Below are 21897 nucleotides of genomic sequence, written 5' to 3' on the forward strand. Positions count from 1 at the left end.
ATAGTTAAGAAATCATGTCCTAGGTGGGACCTATCTTTAGTTCTCAATGTACTTATGGAAGAGTCATTCGAACCTCTAGAAGAAATTTCGTTAAGGAATCTTACAATTAAAACCATATTCTTAGTAGCGATTACCTCTGCAAAAAGAGTAAGCGAATTAGAGGCACTAAGCAGTGATGAACAATTCTGTTCTATATTTGAAGACCGAGTGATATTGAAGACGGTAACTGATTTTTTACCAAAAGTATCATCAGTGTCTAATAGGGGGCAAGAGATAATATTGCCTACCTTCTGCAATAAAGCAGTTCATCCAAAAGAGAAGCAGTGGCACAAGCTGGATGTAAGGAGGTGCTTACTAATATACTTAAAAAGAGTGAAGCAACTCAGGAAAACAGACAGGTTATTTGTTAATTTCACTGGAAATAAAGTGGGAGAAAAAATGACCAAAGCTTCGATAGCAAGATGGCTCAAGGTTTGTATTGAGGAAGCTTACAAATTGAGGCAGTTGGAGTCACCTAAAGAGATCACAGCACACTCTACTAGAGCTATGGCAACCTCCTGGGCCTATAGAGCTGGGGCATCGGCATCGGAGATCTGCCGGGCAGCAACATGGAGGAGTGTCAACACGTTCGTCAGACATTACCGTCTAGATCTGATGACAGCAGGAGAACAGTCCTTCGGGAGGAAAGTTCTACAGGCTGTGGTCCCGCCCTAAGGTGGGTGATTCCTTGTTTATCATCTCAATGTCACTGTCCTGGAGGGTTGGACGAAAAAACCAGGATTACGACCTGGTAATTCTATTTTTGACAACCCTCCAGGACAGTCCTTAGTTCCCACCCGTTAAGCATCATGTATTTTGATGTGGGTAAGAAGTATTAGGGTATCCAGTATGACTAGGTTCAGGTCTTGTGCACAACTGAGGTGTGGATACCTGGGAACAGATTTATAGAGCTCACGCTGGGTGTTTCCTGTTTCTGGGGGGCGGAGCCCAAATCTCAATGTCACTGTCCTGGAGGGTTGTCAAAAATAGAATTACCAGGTCGTAATCCTGGTTTTCACCTCAGGTACACTTAATTTCATGTGTTACCTGAACAGGCAGGCTCTCCTCCAAGCAAAACAACCAAACTTCTCTTTGCAACCAAGGAGCCTGGCAGTCCCCCCTCCCATAATATAGAACAAGGCTCTGTGTCATCCTCCTGGGACATAGGAGGAAGAGCCCTTCAGTCGCTGGGTTTAGATCTGCAGCAATGCTATAAAAAAAAATTCAATTTTTTCAATTTATATTTGCCTATAAGTATCCAACAATATTTTCGTCATTGATCATGTTTTGCTGTTTTCCCTTCATTAAAATAGTCAGTGATTTTGTCTTAAGCCACTGCTTTTAATATTACCATGGTAACTATCCTAGTAAAATCTTGGCAAAGCAGTATTTCTTTAATACCCTATGTTCAGAAATGGGAGAAAAAAAAAATATCCATAATGCTATAAAGAGGTTCGTTTCTGACGACAACAGCATGGAAAAAAAAACACAATTTGCCAAGGTCTTTACCAGCAGTTGTCTATAGGGAATGTATTTTGATCTTAGTTTCGCATGGGACTTTTGACAGACTACACTGAATTTACTTGTGATACAGTGATGGAGTGCAAACCTTTCATATCTATTGAAACCTACAGCTCAATTTTTCATGAAAAACTAATTGATATACCGGTATTTCTATAGGTAGGCACACACTAAACAATATTTATAGTTCTGTTACTGCATAAGGCTGTACAAAGCTTACAGCTGCAAAGGTGGTATCGATCTTAGACGATTTCTGTTAAAATCTTGTCTAATATCAAACGGTGCAGTGGTGCAACACGTAAACGATCGATATCTGGAAGGTGTTGACCTTTTACCTTAAACTACCACTAATCTATGTCTGTATGGGCAGCTTTAAAGGACAACTGTAACAAGGATATGGAGGTTGCCATGTTTATTTCCATTTACACAATACCAGTTGCCTGGCAGCCCTGCTGATCTATTTGGCTGCAGTAGTGTTTAAACCACACCAGAAACAAACATGCAGATAATCTAGTCAGAAACACGTGATTTGCTGCATGCTTGTTCAGGGTCTATGGGTAAAATTATTAGAGGCAGAGGATCAGCAGGATAACCAGGCAAGTGGTAATGTTTAAAAGGAAATATGGCACCCTCCATATGCCTTACAATACAGTTGCCCTTTAAGGATCCAGAGTCTTTTTTATGTTTTTGTTTTTTAATTTTATGCAGCCTTGGCTTCTCTTTAAAGAGAATCTGTATTGTTAAAAATCGCACAAAAGTAAACATACCAGTGCATTAGGGGACATCTCCTATTACCCTCTGTCACAATTTCGCCGCTCCTCGCCGCATTAAAAGTGGTTAAAAACAGTTTTAAAAAGTTTGTTTATAAACAAACAAAATGGCCACCAAAACAGGAAGTAGATTGATGTACAGTATGTCCACACATAGAAAATACATCCATACACAAGCAGGCTGTATACAGCCATCCTTTTGAATCTCAAGAGATCATTTGTGTGTTTCTTTCAGGGCTGTGGAGTCGGAGTCGGAGTCGTGGAGTCGGAGTCGTGGAGTCGGGCAATTTTGGGTGCCTGGAGTCGGAGTCGGGAAAAAATGCACCGACTCCGACTCCTAATGAATTTGTAACTGTAATTAAAATAGAAAATATGATAAAATGTTCTATTTCTCAGATAATAGTCATTAAAAATAATGTATATATACAGTATATATACAGTAATAGCTGTGCTTAGTCCACAAAAATGAAATAAACCAATCAAAATTAGTTACTTGTGCTGCTTCAATAAAGCAGTCCCCGTATTTTTAAGGTCAGATATACATATCTGATTGTGACTGTATATATGATGTGTACACAGGAATCTCTTATATATACTAAATAACATCTATGCTGTAAGAATAAAGCCTGATGTGTAGCTGTGTCACTAATAGAGATGGTCAACGAGATGGAAATAATTCTGCATTGATGCTGATTTATGCAAATGTATGCACTCCCTTTGCTGATGAAATCACATAATTTGATATGTTGTTAAAATTTGGTTTGGGGGACTACAAATTAAAGGGTACCTGAGACGGATGAAAAGTAAAGTTTTATACATACCTGGGGCTTCCTCCAGCCCTCTTCAGGCTAATCAGTCCCTCGCTGTCCTTCACCACCCGGATCTTCTGCTATGAGTCCTGGTAATTCAGCCAGTCAGCGCTGTCCGGCCGCATGCCGCTCCCACAGCCAGGAACATTCTGCACCTGCGCAATAGTGCTGCACAGGTGTAGTATGCTCCTGGCGGCGGAGTGTGTGCATGCGCACTACGCCTGACTGGCTCAAGTACCTGGACTCATAGCAGAAGATCCAGGTGGCGGAGGAGGACAACGAGGGACTGATTATCTTGAAGGCGGCTGGAGGAAGCCCCAGGTATGTATAAAACTTTAATTTCATCTGTCTCAGGTTTACTTTGTTACACAGTAGTACTATACTCTACATATGCACTCCCCACAGAGCTGCAGGGAATCCACTGAGAATGCTGTGCACATTGAACACAGAGGTGTTGTCTGTTTACAATCTCCTCATTCCCCTGCAGAGTACCTGCACATCATTATTACATGTACCCACACTTACATTGCCTAGGGCCTGATAGATGTTCTTTGTTCCGGTTTGTACCTTTTACAAGTACTCTTACCAAGGACTAGTTTTAGTCTAAAGGGAATAAATATAGTAGTCTACATATCCTTCTCACTTCAGTTGTCTTGTAAAATTCCTAAGCGTTGGCAGTTAAGAGACGAATTTCATGTTACATACTTTTAATCAACAAAATTGTAATATGCAAATTAAAGGAGTCGGAGTCGTGGAGTCGGAGTCGGTGGAATCCTAAACTGAGGAGTCGGAGTCGGAGTCGGTGGATTTTTGGACCGACTCCACAGCCCTGGTTTCTTTCCCCCTGCAGCTATCTTCCACTGAAGTGTCAGGCTGTTTCTTCCTGCAGAGTGCAGACAGCTGTGCCTGTATGTAATTCCTCAGTATGTGAAAGCCCAGCCAGCTCAGAGGAGGATTTATCCAGCTTGTAAAAGATAATAGAACAGAGAGAAGCTTCACTAATCTAAATATCACACAGGCAGTGTGCAGAGAGGGGCCTGGATGGGGGAGTTCATAGCAGAACCACAACACTGAAGAACTTGGCAGCCTTCCAGAAACAGGCCTGACAAATCTGACGAGAGAGAGATAAGTTGATTTATTACAGAGATGGTGATAGTAGAACATGCTGCAGTAAGCCAGAACACATTAGAATAGCTTTTGGAACTTGTAGGATGATAAAAAAACAGGATGCAATTTTTGTTACGGAGTCTCTTTAAAGTGTACCTGTGACTTACCTGGGGCTTCCTTCAGGCCCCATGAGGCCAAGCACTTTGTGTCTACTGCGCAGGCACAAAACAATCCCGTCCGTGGGAGCGACGGGGGTTACGACGAAGTGCGTCTCGGCCACAGTGCCGGGCCATCCAGCGGGAGACAGGAGCGGCCCGGGGCTGGACCCCTTTGGTTTCAGGTCTCCTTTAAAATGATCTCCACTGATAAAATTACTTATCTCATAAGTTTATTTTCACTTTAGGTTTGCTATAAACCTTGTTATGCAATGAGGTTTGGAGAGCAAGCACCTCTTTGATTCACAGAGGATAGAAGCATGGAACCTGCTGTTAAAGGTTTTTAAAATGTCATGTCACCTGATTAAAGTGACCTAGCGATCAGGCTACATACACTGAGTAGTGTGTCAGTGATGATCCCCTCACTAACAGAAATCAGGAGCACATCGATGAGATGAGGGTCCATATACTATGAGCAGACCAACAATTGGAAGATAACTCATTTATTCAATTTACAGCAGTACAAAAACTCCATCTCAAGTAGCAGTAAAACTCCATTCAAAACAATACCACAGAGCTGTCCAACACACGCTTGTTTGAATCCAGTGTGTTTTGTCCAGCTGATCTTTTCAGCATCAGTATTATCTGAATCACACACCTGAAACAAGCATGTGGCTAGTCCAGCCAGAAAAGTTTGCTTGATCAGCGGCAAGTCGGGAGCGAGTTGCTAGTGCCGTTTGATTTGGCAATGACTAGCGCAAAGGGTTGGCATGACTCTCACCAGTTCTACGGTTTACTACATACCACAGGCCTCCTTCCCCCTGTGTCCTCTTCTCTTTCTGGCCATGAGACACAAGCTGAATTCCTGGCACCATACACGCCAGCCGCATACACACCAGATCTCTAGTGTTTGAACTTCAGCTTGTGTCACATAACAAGAGCACACAGGATAGAAGTGACCCACCGCTTGAAGTAAACCACTGGATATGGGAGGACATGTGCTAGCAGGACAGGGGAGAGTGCTGCTGCCCGGGGGAGCACAGATTGTGTGTGTGTGTGTGGGGGGGGGGGGGGGGGGGGCAGACCTGGGTAGCCAGTGGCTGCTCCACAGAATTAATCAATTACATGCTGAAATGTATTGAAAATCTGGGTACAGAGTGTGGATAGCCAATAGATCCCTCACTGATCAGATTCGATCAGAGAGGGATCTATCTCATGGTTGATCTGGTAGCCATCTATAGCTGTATGGCCATCTTTAGAGGCAGACGATCAGTAGGACAGCCAGACAATTTACATTGTTTGAAAGGTAATAAATATGTCAGGCTTCATATTCCTCTCACTACAGGTGTGCTTTAAAGCTATATACACACACTGTCCCTGAAACATCAGACATACAACAGATTTTGCTGTATCAGATGATAATAGTTGCAAAAAAATTCAGCCAAACGACAATAATGAGCGACTGTTGTCCAGCATTTTGCCTGATCCAACTGGCAGATCAACTTAAAAGACTGTTGGGCAGATATCTGGGCAGTTTGTCGAGTATGTAAAATATAGTTCAAACGACACTGTTCCACAGCATGCATGCAGTGTGAAATGTTGCATCCACTTGAGTGTACAGTATTTAATTGAATATCTGTGTGTGGACGTCGTTTGAAAGGCTTGTTTCGTTTTGTCAGGGGTAATATAGTTTGCTGCGACTTTAATCTAGCGTGTGTACGGACCCAAGTTCCATGGCTGTAAAAACCTCACATGGTCTGCTCCATTAAAAGACACCTAAAGTGAGAGGGATATGGAAGCCCGGCATTTATTTCATTTTAAATTGCCTAGCTGTCCTGCTGATCTGTCTCAAATACCAGGACTGTGGAGTCGGTACAAAAATCCACCGACTCCGACTCCTCTCAGTTTAGGATTCCACCGACTCCTCGACTCCGACTCCTCTAATTTGCATATTACAACCTTGTTGATTGAAAGTATGTAACATGAAATTAGTCTCTTAACTGCCAACGCTTAGGAATTTTAAAAGACAACTGAAGTGAGAAGGATATGGAGACTGCCATATTTATTCCCTTTAGTCATAGACTAAAACTAGTCCTTGGTAAGAGTACTTGAAAAAAAGGTACAGACCGGAACAAAGAACATCTATCAGGCCCTAGGCAATGTAACTGTGGGTACATGTAAGAATGATGTGCAGGTACTCTGCAGGGAATAAGGAGATTCTTCCTCTATTACACATTCTTCATGTACAATCTGAACCAGGTTTATGGGTGATAGACAACACCTCTGTGTTCAATGTGCACAACATTCTCAGTGGATTCCCTGCAGCTCTGTGGGGAGTGCATATGTAGATTATAGTACTACTGTGTAACAAAGTAAACCGGAGACAGATTAAATTTTTATACATACCTGGGGCTTCCTCCAGCCCCCTTCAGGCTAATCAGTCCCTCGCTGCCCTTCTCCGCCACCTGGATCTTATGCAATGAGTCCAGGTAATTGAGCCAGTCTGGCGTAGTGCGCATGCACACACTCCGCCGCCGGGAGCGTACTACACCTGCGCAGCACTATTGCGCAGGTGCAGAACGCTCCTGGCTGTGGGAGCGGCGTGCGGCCGAACTGCGCTGACTGGCTGAATTACCAGGACTCATTGCAGAAGATCCAGGTGGTGGAGGTGGACAGCGAGGGACTGATTAGCCTGAAGGGGGCTGGAAGAAGCCCCAGGTATGTATATTAACCACTTTACCCCCGCGCGTACGTATTTCTCCGCCCCTTTTTCCATCCTTTAAAAACCAGGGACGGAGAAACACGTACTTTCCGCGTTCCCGACGCTGCCCGCGCTCCCGCTCGTAAACACGCCGCCCGCCGCTAGTAAACACGCCGCCGCCCAGAGATCAATGAACGGGAAAATCCATTCCCGTTCGTTGATCTAAGCCCCGCAATGATCAGCTGCTCTCCTATGGGCAGCGCGATCATTGTGAGAAAAAACTCACGTGTCCAGCCTCCTTATTCTTCCTCCAAGCTTCCGGAAGGAAGCTTGGAGGTTGCATTAAAACAAAAAGTTACTGTGGCCATCTTGTGGCCAAATAGTGAACTACACCCTACACATTTTTCACGTACAAATAAAACGGAAAATTGTATACTCACCTTTCGGTAATTTTCCTTTCCTTCCAATGACCATGTCAGCATACTACGGGGTTAGTCCCGCCCTGTAACCCCTCCAGGACCTGTCCATATAAATTTTGCACACTCCCACCCCCAGTTGCTTTTTTTACTAGTCCAAATGTCAGACAGAACTAAGGGTGGGCCCTTCGTATGCTGACATGGTCATTGGAAGGAAAGGAAAATTACCGAAAGGTGAGTATACAATTTTCCGTTTTCCTTCCATGCCAATGTCAGCATACTACGGGGATTTAACTATACATACACTGAAGGGAGGGAATATTCTTGATGCAGAACAATTTATTCAAGTTTAACAAGTAACCAAAGATATTATCAATTCATATCTTTACAGACATCAAAAAAAAATAATAATTTAATCTTTAGTCATCTTCACTGCAGACAACACTTCCCTTCCAAACTGAACCGTGGACAACAGTCCAGGGTCCACCTTGTAATGTGTGATGAATGTATTCAGAGATGACCAGTTGGCAGCTCGGCATATCGTTTCTGGTGACACCTTCACTAGTGCTGCCCAGGATGCTGATATCGACCTCGTGGAGTGTGCCGAGACCTCTTCCGGTGGCGTTTTACCCATAATACTGTAGGCCATTTTAATAGCCCTCACCAACCACGTAGCTATTGTCTTGGTTGTAGCTGCTTGGCCTCTCCTATAACCTGTTGGAATTACGAACAATCTTCTTGTTTTGCGAAAATCTTTAGTCATTTGGATATATTTGCTCAATAATTCAGGTACATTGAGACTGTTTGGAAGTTCTGAAGTATCATCAGAGAAAGCTGGTAAGTTCCATTCCTGATTAAAGTGATATGTTCTTGACACCTTTGGAATGAATTCGTCTATTGGTCTCAACGACACTCTGTCCGGGAAGAATTGTATGTATGGAGGGTCACAACTGAGGGCCTGTAACTCAGACACGTCTTGCGGAGGTAATTGCTGTTAAAAACACTACCTTCAACGTTAGATTAACTAATGTACAAGTCTCGACTGGTTCGAAAGGAACTTTTGTTAATGCTTTAAGTACTAGTGGTAGGTCCCACTGGGTATACCAGTTCTTTTTTGGAGGTCTTATTTTAGTCACTGCCTGAATAAACTGGACCACTAGCGGTTCAATTGCCCACTTCTTATGTGTAAGTGCTGATAAAGCCGATATTTGCGTCTTGATGGTGCTTAGACTGAGACCCATGTCTACTCCTTTCTGTAAAAATGCCAAAATAGTGGTTACTTGGACCTCCTCTATTTGTATACTATCTTCCTCAAGAAACTTAATGAATTTATTCCAAGTTCTGTGGTAAGAAACGTTAGTCGTACCCTTTCTTGCCTTGAGCAAGGTGTTGATAACATCCGTAGAACATCCCAATTCTGCTAACTTCTTCCTCTCAGTCTCCATGCCGTCAAACTGAGGAGTTCCGGATGTGGATGGAAAATCCTGTTTTGGGAGAGCAAGTCTGGTCGATTCGGTAACGGTATGGGGGGAGCTGATATTAGTTTCTGCAGTAAGGGAAACCATGGCCTCCGAGGCCAGTATGGAAGTACTGCCAAGACTGTAGCATCTTCCTGTTGTACTTTCTTCAGTACCCTGTGAATCATTGGAATTGGAGGGAATATATATGCTATGCTGAAATTCCATGGGACCGACAGTGCGTCCCAACCCTCCGCCTGTTGGTACTTGTACCTCGAAAAAAATTTCCTGCACTTGGAGTTCATCGGTGTCGCCATAAGGTCTATTAGTGGCTCTCCCCATCTCTTGCAGATCATATCGAATACCTCCTTGTTGAGGCTCCACTCGTTGTAATCGAGCCATTGACGACTTAATGAGTCCGCTATCTGGTTCCTTACACCTGGAATATGTACTGCTCGAAGATATTGTAAATTTTCCTGTGCCCATGCCATTATAGGTTCCACCTCTCTCAGGAGTGTGCGACTGCGTGTCCCTCCTTGGTTCTGGAGATATGCAACTGCTGTTGTATTGTCCATTTTGAATAACACTCCCTTGTTCGTGATCTGAGAGGCAAAGTGTGACATTGCTTTGAATGCTGCCCTCGTCTCTAGGATGTTCGCCGGGGTATCCTCTGGATCCATGTCCCATCTGCCCTGGGCAAAGCTGTTCTCTAGGTGAGCACCCCAACCCCACCGACTTGCGTCTGTCGTTATTATGACTGGCGGCGAAGGTATTAACTGCTGATAGTTGAGGAGGTTTGTTCTGTTGCTCCACCAAACGAGTTCGTCCCTCATCCTGGGAAAGATCTTGATCCGCTGCTGATAGTCTGTGCCCCTCCATTGGTCCAGAAATCCCTTCTGGAAGGCACGCATGTTCCACCTTGCCCATTTTACCATCGGTATGGAGGCTGAAAACATCCCTATTAGTGCCAAACATTGCCTTGCTGATATGTGGGTTACTCTCTGTAGACTTAGTACCTTTGTGATGATAGCTTCCAGCTTTTCTGTAGGTAACTTGACTGCATTTGCATTCGTGTCTATCTCCGCTCCCAGGAACAAAATCCTCTGTGTTGGTCTGGGTTTGCTTTTCTGCCAATTTACCAACCAGCCGAACCTCTGTAAAGTCTGTAACAGTAACTGTTTGTGTTGCAATAGAATTATTTCGGATGATGCCACCAGTAGGATGTCGTCCAGGTAGTGGTGAGCGTGGAGACCCTGACACCTGAGTAAAGCAATAATCGTGATCAGTATTTTTGTAAACGTTCTCGGGGCAGTACAGATGCCGAAGGGTAGTACCCTGAACTGATAGTGTCTCTCCCCTATCGAAAATCTGAGGTATTTTTGAAACATCCTGTGTATTGGTATGTGTAGGTACGCATCTGCTAGGTCTATTGCTATCATCCAGTCCTTTAATTGGATCGTTGGTATGATTGTCTGTAATGATTCCATCTTGAATTTCTCCTGTTGTATGTGGTCGTTTAGAAAACGTAGATCTAATACTGGGCGTAACTGACCCGACTTCTTTGTCACGAAGAACAACGGGGAGTAAAGTCCCTGAAATCTTTGCTCTTGCTCTACTTCTATGATTGCCTTCTTGTCCACTAATTCCTGTACATATTGATTTAGGATCTCTAGCTTCTGTGGCGATCTTGGTAGAGACGTGGGTATGAAGTGTGGTAAGGAGGGTTCTCTTTTGAAGTTCCAAGAATGGCCCCATGATACTGTATTTATGACCCAAGGGTCCTTTATGTTTTCTGCCCACAGTTGTGCATACATCTGGAGTCGCCCCCCTACCGGCTCCCTGTGGGCGGGCCCCGCATCAGAAGGACTTTGTGGACTGTGTATTAACACTGGCTCCTTTCTGTTTGTTGAATTTTGAAAGGTTTGATTGCGTACTCTGCCAGTTTCTACGAAAGGACTGGGAACCTCTGTTGGACTTATAATCTCTAAACTTATTCTGGAACGACCTTCTATCGTTGGGCCTAGTTTTCCTCTGGCGTCTTTCCTGGGGAAGAAGGCCCGATTTTCCCCCTGTTACTCTTGAAATAGCAGTGTCCATCTTTGGACCAAACAGATTTTTTCCGTCATACGGGATCTTGCACCATGCCGTCTTGGAATTAGTATCTGCTGCCCAGGGACGTAGCCACATGGCCCTTTTAGCTGTTACTGTATGCAAAATTGCGCGTGTTGCCACTCTAATTATGTCAATAGCAGCTTCACCTACATAGTCTGAGGCTAATTTGAATTCCTCCAACGCCTTGATTAGAGTCTTTCGATCTACATTATCTTGAATAGCTCCCTCCAGATTCTCCGTCCATACTCTTAATGCGCGAGACACAGCTGTTAGTGCAATTGCGGGTTTACACACAGATCCCATAGAACTATAGGCTCTTTTAAGATCCGTATCCACCTTTCTCTCTAAGGGTTCCTTGAAGGATACCACGTCTTCAAGAGGTAGTGTCACGTGTTTTGCTAATCTGATAACGGAAGCATCAACAGCAGGTGGGCTGTCTAGCTGTGTTATAATTTCACCCTCCATAGGATATAATTTTGAAAAACGATTTGACATGGACACTTTTCTCTCTGGTTTGGACCATTCGTCCTGAATTAGTTCAGTAATCTTTTCCATTACAGGGAATGCTAAGGGCTTCTTTTTAAGATGCGGGAAAAAGCGACGTCGTTTCGACTGTGGTTCCTCTTCCTCTTCCCATTGCAAGGCCTGTCTAACAGACTTAACAAAGGGTGTAACCAGAGAAAAGTCAAATCCTACAGCCAGACCATCCTCTTCCTCAGGCTGGTCAGGGTCTGAATCACGCGTATGTGCTGCAGACGTATGGGCGTGCTCAGCCAAGGATTGCTGCACAATCTCCTTTACAAGATTTTTAAATTCTCCTGTCGGCTCTTCCTCAACCGGAATGGAGTAAAAGCATTCTGAGCAGACCAGTTTCCCTGGCATACATTCTCGGCCACAAGCCCAACACTTTTTCAATTCCTTATGACTTCTATCGTGACTTTGAGAACCTCTATTTGATCGAGTTTTACTAGATCTTGAAGAGGATCCGCGCTTTGATGCAGACGGATTTTCTTCAGGTTGGGAGGAACTGCATAGGGAACAAAACAGAAATATAAATTTCTGTTAGTAAAAAGTGCCTCAAAAACAAAAAATTTTTTTAAAAATAAATAAATGTATATATATCACCGTGCCCCACCTATCATTTCCATGCTGATCTGTTTCGTAGGCAGCAGCCACCGAATCCATATCTCACTCATGCAGAGTAATCTACAAATACACATGTGAGACATTAGATGAGGCTAATGATGCAGTTTTTAAGTGAGAGCTTGCAGGTAGAGCAAAAACCTATTGTTACGCACCTATAACACAGTCACTGTAGAGATTAGGATCTTGACAGCAAGTACAGCCAAATATCAGTACCAATCCTCAGCAAAGACCTAAATGTATAAGCAGATAGACATCAGCATGGGACACCAGAGCGACTAAACACTCACTAGTCCGCCGCTCTGTGTGCCGCTTACCTGCTCAGCAGTCTGCCAGGCACAGTCCCCTCAGCGTACTCCACTGCCCCAGAGCAATGTCCGACGTCTCTGCTTACTGAGCTCCCCTGCTATTTGAATCTCCTTCCTTGCCGAAAACAGGAAGTGCAGAGATGACATCACTTCCTCCCGGAAGTCTCCTTGCACTCCAGCGTGGAACACATAGCCTTACTGCAGCTGCCTACTCCCTGTCGGCGCTGATTTACAGCACAACTCTGTACAACCTTTACCCCCAGAAAGATCAGCAGAAAGAGGGGGTTATCCCAGCGCCTACACCTGTTTAAGGTGAAACAGCGGGGACTTCACACAGTGAGGGGCTGCGTGGATGGCTGCCAAGAGAGCAGCAGGTGAGGCAAAAAATAAAAATCGGAAAAAGAAATGCTAGAATATAACAAAATTTACTTGGGAAATAAGCCTAGTGACAGTCCTGGAGGAGGACGAGAAAAAAAAGCAACTGGGGGTGGGAGTGTGCAAAATTTATATGGACAGGTCCTGGAGGGGTTACAGGGCGGGACTAACCCCGTAGTATGCTGACATTGGCATGGAAGGAAATGACTTTTACACATAAAATTAACTCATTACCTCCCACACTCCCCATTTTTTTTTTTTTTTTGTAATTAAAAAAAAATTAAAAAATTTACAATTAAAAAAAAATACATAAATAGTTACCTTAGGGACTGAACTTTTTAAATATTTATGTCAAGAGGGTATAACACTGTTACTTTATAAACTATGGGCTTGTAATTAGGGATGGACGCAAAACTGAAAAAAATGCACCTTTATTTCCAAATAAAATATTGGCGCCAAACATTGTGATAGGGACATAATTTAAATGGTTTTATAACCGGGACAAAAGGGCAAATACGTTTCATGGGTTTTAATTACAGTAGCATGCATTATTTAAAAACTATAATGGCCGAAAACTGAAAAATAATTATTTTTTTCCCCACATTTTTCCTATTTTCCCATTAAAACACATTTAGAAAAAAATAATTCTTGGCATAATGTCCCACCTAAAGAAAGCCTAATTGGTGGCGAAAAAAACAAGATATAGTTCATTTCATTGCGATAAGTAATAATAAAGTTATAGACGAATGAATGGAAGGAGCGCTGAAAGGTGAAAATTGCTCTGGTGCTCAGGGGGTAAAACCCCTCAGTGGTGAAGTGGTTAAAAAAAAAAAAAAAAAAAAAATTCGTAGTCCCCAAACCAAATTTTAACATATAAAATTATTTGATTTCATGAGCAAAGAGTACATTTGCATAAATCAGAATAAATGCAGAATTATTTCTATCTCATTGACCATCTCTATTAGTGACACGGCTACATATCAGGCTTTATACTCACAGCATAGATGTTATTTAGTATATAATGATATGATTCCTGTGTACACATCATATATACAGTCACAATCAGATGTGTATATCTGACTTTAAAAATACGGGGACTGCTTTATTGAAGCAGCACAAGTAACTAATTTTGATTGGTTTATTTCATTTTTGTGGACTAAGCACTGCTATTACTGTATGTATAAATTATTTATGGTGACTATTATCTGAGAAATAGAACATTTTATCAGGGATGTGGAGTTGGAGTTGAGGAGTCAGAGTCGGGGCAATTTTGGGCACCCGGAGTCGGAATCGTGGTTTCATTAACTGAGGAGTCGGAGTTGGAAGATTTTTGTACCGACTCCACAGCCCTGCATGTTATCATATTTTCTATTTTAATTACAGTTTAAATTCATTAGGAGTCGGTGCATTTTTTCCCGACTCCAGGCACCCAAAATTGCCCCAACTCCACAGCCCTGTAAAATACTTTAAGGTGCGTACGCACAATAGATTAACTACCTAACGACCGCCCCAAGGCGGCTTAACACCAATTGGTGTCAAGTCCTGGAGCTGCAGTTTACCAGGGAAAGCACACGTGCATGTGCGATCGTTCCCTGCCGGTTCACGGGGCTCCATGATCAGCCTGCTAGGCGCAATTCAGAACCAAAAGGGGAAAGAAATCCCCTTTGTTTACATTTGTACAGCGCTGCCATCTCCTTCAGCACTGTACGGGGGACACTTGACTGTCCCTTAGAGCCGCTCGTAATGCATGGCCTCTCATAGGCTGATGCCTATGAGAGGCGGGGATGAGTGCCGATCGCCGTCCTATGGCGATTTAGGATGGCACAGGGGGGAGGGAAGGAGAGGGAGGAAGGAGGGAGGGGGAAAAGAAAAAAAAAAAAAAGCTTAATTTTTACAATAATGATTTAAAAATATTTAGGGACCATTCACACCTGAAATCACTAAACGCTAGCAATTTGCGTTAGCATTTTCTGAGGGTGATTTTTCCGCGATGTAACGCGTAAAAAAAAAAATCACTGGCCAAATTTGCGGTTTTGGAGCGATCACGATTAGCAGTTCTATACATGCTAATGGCGATCCCTCCAGAATCGACAGAAAAATGCTGCACAAGCAGAAGAAGAATGGCGCACCACTGTGGAGGTGCAGGACCAGAAGCGTAATCAGTAATAAATTCAGAAGGTCCGCACACTCTCTGTTGACCAAGTCAACTTTTATTCAATAATCGTGACAATTCCATTCCATAGACCAACGATTCGTTTTGGAGCCCCCAAGGGGTCCCCTGTGTCTCAGGGTAACATAACATTCTGCGTTGTTACCTTGACAAAGGGAACACTGCGGGGCCCTGAAACGAATCGTTGGTCTATGGAATGGAATTGGAAAAATGCTGCAGGTAACTCACTTGCGATTAAAGATAATCGCGAAACGCCCGTCAGAACAATACCATAGGCTAGAATAGCACTAGCGGTTTTTTTAAACCGCTAGCGCTTTAAACCAGGGCTGTGGGGTCGGTACAAAAATCCTCCAACTCCGACTCCTCAGGTTAGGATTCCACCGACTCAGACTCCTAATTTGCATATTACAATCTTGTTGATTGAAAGTATGTAACATAAAATGCATTTCTTAACAGCCAACGCTAAGGAATTTTTAAAGACAACTGAACTTAGAGCGATATGGAGGCTGCCATATTTATTCCCTTTTAAACAATACCAGTTACCTGGCTATCCAGCTGATCTTCTGCCTCTAATACATTTAGTCATAGACTTAGGCCTCAGTCACATCATACATGCTTCCGTGCACATTTGGAATGCGCGTATGACGTGGTAACATGCAAGAATGGCAGAAGGGTATAGACAGCACTTCTGCCGTTCTCATCAAATGTGCTGTGCAGCAGTACGATGTGCCATGATGCGCTTGCATACTGCCGCATGCATTCTGCCACAAGCGCAGAGCTGACCCATTCACTGTCAATGCATGGGATCAGCAGTGCAGTGGGTAGCAGCGCAAACGGAGTGCGATCGTACACGGTGCGTTCCGATCGTACGGCCATCTGTGCTGCATAGATGTGTACGAGGCCTAAAACTAGTCCTTGTAGAAAGGTACAGACAGGAACAAAGAACATCTATCAGGCCCTAGGCAATGTAACTGTGGGTACATTTAAGAGTGATGTGCTGGTACTCTGCAGGAGAATGAGGGGATTCTTCCTCTATTACACAATTTACATGTACAATCTGAACCAGGTTTATGGGTGATCGACAACACCTGTTTTATGTGCACAATATTCTCAGTGGATTCCCTGAAGCTCTGTGGGGAGTGCATATGTAGAGTATAGTATTAATGTGTAACTTAAAGTAAACCTGAGACAGATGAAAATTGTATACATACCTGGGGCTTCCTCCAGCCCCCTTCAGGCTAATCAGTCCCTCGCTGTCCTCCTCCGCCATCTGGATCTTCTGCTATGGGTGCAGGCACTTGAGCCAGTCGGGCGCAGTGCGCATGCACACCAGTGTTATCCACGGAAATTTTTTCCAGCCGGATGCCATGAAAAAGTAGCCGGGTGGGGCAATATGAGAGAATGCAGGGCTGGTGCTTCTATGCATATAGCATAGGAGGAGGTGAGCCGATGACAGTCGTGTTCTCACTAAAACTAGCCGGGTGGAGCACCCGGCTAAAAGAGCCTGGGGAGAACACTGCCCACACTCTGCCACCAGCAACGTACTACACTTGCTCAGTACTATTGCGCAGATGCAGAAAGCTCCTAGCTGTGGAAGCGGCACGCGGCCGGACTGCGCTGACTGGCTGAATTACCGGGACTCATAGCAGAAGATCCAGGTGGCGGAAAAGGACAGGGAGGGACTGATTAGCCTGAAGGGGGCTGGAGGGGCCCAGACACTCTTGATTAATATTCAATCGTTTTATCAATTGGATATTGATCAGAAAAGGCCATTTGTTTCTTAAATTGAGTGCAGTGAAGGAGGGGAGGGAGAATGGGCCAAGAGAGGGCCAAGAACAGGAGTGGTACACTTTTAATGGCTGCACAGCTTTGAACTGCAGCAGTATGATGGACAGACGATCAGGAAAAGATACTGATATGGTTTTCCCAACCTACTACAAACTGAATAGTGTATGGCCGAATTAACCTATGTACCAGCTAAAACTTTGTACAAAATGATAGCGAGAATTCAGGTGAGGTGGCATGATGGATCTCTACAACGAACACACACATCTAGCACTTATCCTTTGCATCGGAAGCTGCTCAATTATGTGCTGCCCTGTTACCAGTAGTCTCCCTCCACTCAATTTAAAGAAAACCTGTAATAAAAAAATCCCTCTGGGGAATACTTACCTCGGGAGGGAGAAGCCTCTGGATCCTAATGAGGCTTCCCCTGTCCTCCTCAGTGCCTCCGTTAGCCTGCCCGGGTCCTCTGAAGTGCGGCGATGTAAATATTTACCTCTCTGGGATTCAGTGTTCGGGTAAGGCGGAAATAAACGAACTTAATCGATCCGCTCTACTGTGCAGGCGCAAGTCATTTTGCGCCTGCGCAGTAGAGCGGATACGATTGGGTTTGGCTATTTCCGGCTTACCCAAAGGAAGAGCCGCTACTGCACCTGCGATGGATCCCGGGGAGGTAAATAAATCATCCCTTGTCAGGCTTGTCGGGGGAGGGCCGGGGGAGGATTGCGGGAGGCTTCGGGGGAGCCAGCGCTGGATTACCTGCAGCTACAAGGATGGGGGAAGCATCATTAGGAGCCTGAGGCTTCCCCCTCCAGAGGTAAGGGGGAGGGGATGTTTTTTATATTATAGAGTCTCTTTAAAGAGAATCTGTAAGGGGGAAAAAGTGCCCCTATGGGGTACTTACCCCAGGAGGGTTGAAAGCCTCTGAATCCTAATGAGGTTGCCCCAGCACCGTCAGCTGCCGAGACCACCTGGTTTCCCAGAATGCTGTGGGAGGAGAAATCTGCATAAAACAGCCTAAGCTGTGACATTGCTGGGAGGGAAGGGTTTCATTCCAATATACAGCAATATATATAGATACAGGGAGTGTTTCTGATGCCAAAACCAGCAAACTTAAAAACTGTACCTGAGCCACAGCTTGGGTACAAAATCATATTCTGTACTGCAAAGTCCCACGTTATCCGGAATTCTGGCAACCGGACGTCTCAACTAACCGGCATGCCTGAGGGGGATAATGGGGATAGTGCTTTGGGGCGTTTGCAGGGCATTGTAGGGTAGAAAATACTCACCAATCCTCCAGGTGCCGTCTTCTACCCTTCCTGCAGCTCTCTTCGGCTTTCCGACTTGTCACCTTAGCCAATGCGGTTTGTGCTTTTTCGTCCAGTTGCACAAGCAACCGGCAAGCACACGTATCTGGCATCAAGTAATCTCTGCCTGTGCCAGATACAGGGGGACTTTGCTGTACTTAGAGGGAAGCTTCTGGATCCTAACAAGGCTTCCATGGCATCCTTTGGTCCCCCGTGTAAAGCCTCATTAGGATCTAGAGGCTTACCTCTCTTTTAAAGGGACTCTGAGCATCTCTTATGGGTATGCCTTTAAGCCAGATGACTTCCAACAAAGTCGTGCTATGACCCCTCTGGAGAGGCCTCTTGCAATGGCCATGCGTGTCACTTCCTCTTCCTGCTTCATTCAGTGATGCACTTCTCTAACAGAGAAAACAGGGGTGACCCGGAAGTTATAACATAGCCAAGATGACAGCCGCGATTTTTAAGTTGAAGGAAAACTATTTGGTGTAGAATGGCGATTCAGGCATCAAATGAAAAAGGAGAGCACAAGCTACAGAAAGGTATGAATCTCTAAGTACTTTGCAGTACTGGTCGGAGTCTCTTTAAAGGCATACCCATGAGAGGTGCTCGGGAGTCCCTTTAAGTGTGTGATTCTGAACCCAACCCAACTTCAACTAAAGTTCTCTTTATCATAAAAGTGGGTATCCAGAATGATTTAATACATTCTATTATATGTCCTCTTCTTCCAGAACCTGTATGAGCCAAAATCAATTCCGGGTACATCTCCCCTTTGTACTTGGCAAAATAAATGATTCTGATGTCACTACTCTTTAATGATGCCCAGAAATCTTCACTAAACTCTACTGCTCATTCCACAACATATGTATTATGTTATTGCATAAACGCTGTCAAAGGAAGGAGCAGCAAACAAGCATAAACCTTGCTGATTACGTGACTCTTTATATCGGTATAGTCAGATCCCAAGGTCTCTATCACACAAACAGCAGAATAACACCAATTATTCACTGACTGGAAGCAAACCTGTACACTCTCAAATCGGTCTCTGTAAGAATCCTATGGAATAGCTGTGATTCCCACGCAAGATTTATACATGCATAGTACATATCAGCAAAATGAAATAAGGTTTGCCATCACAGTGTACCTAAAATATGGCTACAGGCCGCACACAATACCATGTCCCATGAACGTGAGTATTACCATTTTTTGCCCTGTTACTATGCTAATAATGGTTGTTAGGTATCATTACTGTAAATAAATTACAAAATCTTAAAAAGGTCTAGATTTAGAATGACAAGAGCAAAAGCATTATAAATCAGTGTTTGCAGGTAATCACAAGTATACACCAGAATCATTATCAGTGTCATGACTGTGTGGGAGGTACAACACTGCTTGTCCTCTGCATAACACCTCTATGCAAGAGAGGCTGTTCCCATCTCATTCCTCAGCAGGTCATGTGAGGTTCTGCAAGCCTCTTTTATGCTGCCTTTATTAAGCTTCCTATGCAGATACACAAAAGATGCTGTATTCCTTCCATGTGCTAAAATAACAGAGGTTTTGTTTTGTTTTTTTAACATGTCAGCACCCAGATTTAAAAAGGCAGATGTTCACAAATACACAAATAGGATGTCACTATTTACATTGCAGACAACAAAGACATTTTTTTTTTTCTTAAACAGCAAAGATTTCTCCTAAATTACCTTAGCATGAACACCATGCTGATTCAGGGCAGACACAGACAATAAAATGCTGCATAAACATCTTTATTAATATTGGTATTGCTGAGCAAGCCACCTTGGGGATTTCATGGACCAAGCAATGCATCAAGAACACAATTCACAGTTGAGCAAAGCAGAAACCTTCTTGGTCTGTCCACAAGTCGCATGCTTGTGCGTGTCTGGTAGATTATGACAGCCGCCTGTACATCTATTGTACACAACTGTAGAGCCATTGTGTCTGGTTGTAAAATATTGTGCCAAAAATAAGGAGTGACTTATACAGTAGGCAATGAAATTCCTACACCTGATGAAAACACATGCATTTATATCAATATATTCTTATTACTGTATAACCCATGCAGTTTCAAGAAAGCTTGCCCAAATCAATTTCTGCCTGCAACATGTGCTCATAGGCTACATCCAGGTTTGTTTAAAAAAACAAAACAAAAAAAAAACAGGGAAGTGATCTAAAATTCAACTTGCCTGTCTTTTTGCATTACAATAACCAAAACATAGTCAGGAGGGTTAAACTGGAACTTTTCACAAGGATAATCAGGTTTGGAAAGGCAATGATTTATTGATTGACAGCTTTATTAATAAAGGTATATGGTAAATAATCATTACCTTTCTAAATTTGTTTAGCCTTGTGTAAAAAGTTTTGGATCAGCCTTCGCCACTTCCTGTGCAGCAAAAATACATAGTGGAAATTCAAGCTGCTCTCTTGCATGGATTAAAACAGCTATTGGTGCTTCTAGGTCTAGAAGGATTTCCTATACAGCTCGACGACAGGCTTTACTCCGATACCAACAGTGAGACACACATTTCAGTAATCCAGTCCAAAATTTTCAGGAAGTCCATCTGTCACAGCCAGCTCATGCTCTTCCCAGACAACCAGCACACACAAATAAAACTGCATGCCCTTGGGCAACCTAAAGCCTGGTACACCTCCAATTTTGATTGGCCAACCACTGGCCAATTTTACTATGTGTATGTAGTATGAGAAATTACCTACACAATCTCTTCAACCTCATACTACATGGAAGTAGTAAAATTGGCCAATAAAAATTGGATGTGTGTACCAGGCTTAAGCCTTGAGTGCATATGTCCAGTTCTTACCTGCTGGAGTGGCTCCAAACACTCTGACCACTGGCACTCTTCGCACGTCGTAGTCTCTGAAATTGGATTTGGTGACATCCAAGCCAGGAAGCGGAGCAGCCAAATAATAGTCTGCGGTCACCAGACGCAGGGAGAACATCTTCCCGTGGCTGAGCCCCCTACCCAGGGCAACAAACCCCTGTTCTTCTTTGCAACCCCCTACCAGAGTGGGCCCAACACAGAGTGCCACATGAAAGGGTCACCTAAAAATAACGCTGAGGATACTGTTACAGGACCTACATAGAGGACATATGTTTACATTTCTCAGCACACATTGACAGACTGTTATCTGTGGGCATAATAATCACCAAGTCCCATATATCCGCTCTATTCCTCCATGGTCGCGTACACATGAGTTCTGCTATAGAATTCTCTACAGATAGAATAGAAGTCTCTCTCCCTCTGCTATAAGCGGGCCCTCTACCTCCCCTCTCTGGAAGCTGGACGTGCCAGCGCAGTGTCACGTGCGCAGTCCGCTCACACGCGGCATGTCCCGGGAGCCTCAGACTGCGAGCGCGCCCCCGCGCCGGTCCTCACGCTCCCCCCCGGGCCACACTCGCTGTTCTTCCGATCACGGCTCGGGCTGCAGCGGCCGCAGCTGTTGTTGCCATGATGGTGACGTCACGGGGAGGGAGAGTGACAGGATGGGGGAGGTTGAAAGTGGGCGTGACCTCGGTACACATAGTGGGTGAGGTTCTAGCAGTGGGCAGGCACCGTACGTTTGTTGCAGTAGTAGTAACCCTTGCTGTGCTAGAGGCCGCACACAGCGGGAGCGGAGGAGGGGCTGCGGAACGGGGGTGGGACAGGAAGCGCTGTGTATGCTCCATGTGCGCCCCCCCCCCCCCTCCTTCACCT

At 44.2% G+C, this 21897-nt stretch overlaps 1 protein-coding gene across 2 annotated transcripts in view; it reads right to left on the minus strand.

The window, feature by feature from the left end:
• Positions 1 to 21663, minus strand: part of REV3L (REV3 like, DNA directed polymerase zeta catalytic subunit) — a 235884-nt gene extending 214221 nt beyond the window's left edge. For both annotated transcript variants that reach the window (XM_068231311.1, XM_068231310.1), the window contains exon 1: positions 21004 to 21663. In XM_068231311.1, the coding sequence (XP_068087412.1) occupies positions 21004 to 21142 (139 nt within the window). In that variant the 5' untranslated portion in view covers positions 21143 to 21663. The remainder of the gene's footprint in view (positions 1 to 21003) is intronic.
• Positions 21664 to 21897: the final 234 nt, after the last annotated feature.

Source organism: Hyperolius riggenbachi, chromosome 4 (genome assembly GCF_040937935.1).
Source record: "Hyperolius riggenbachi isolate aHypRig1 chromosome 4, aHypRig1.pri, whole genome shotgun sequence".
Classification (NCBI taxonomy): domain Eukaryota; kingdom Metazoa; phylum Chordata; class Amphibia; order Anura; family Hyperoliidae; genus Hyperolius; species Hyperolius riggenbachi.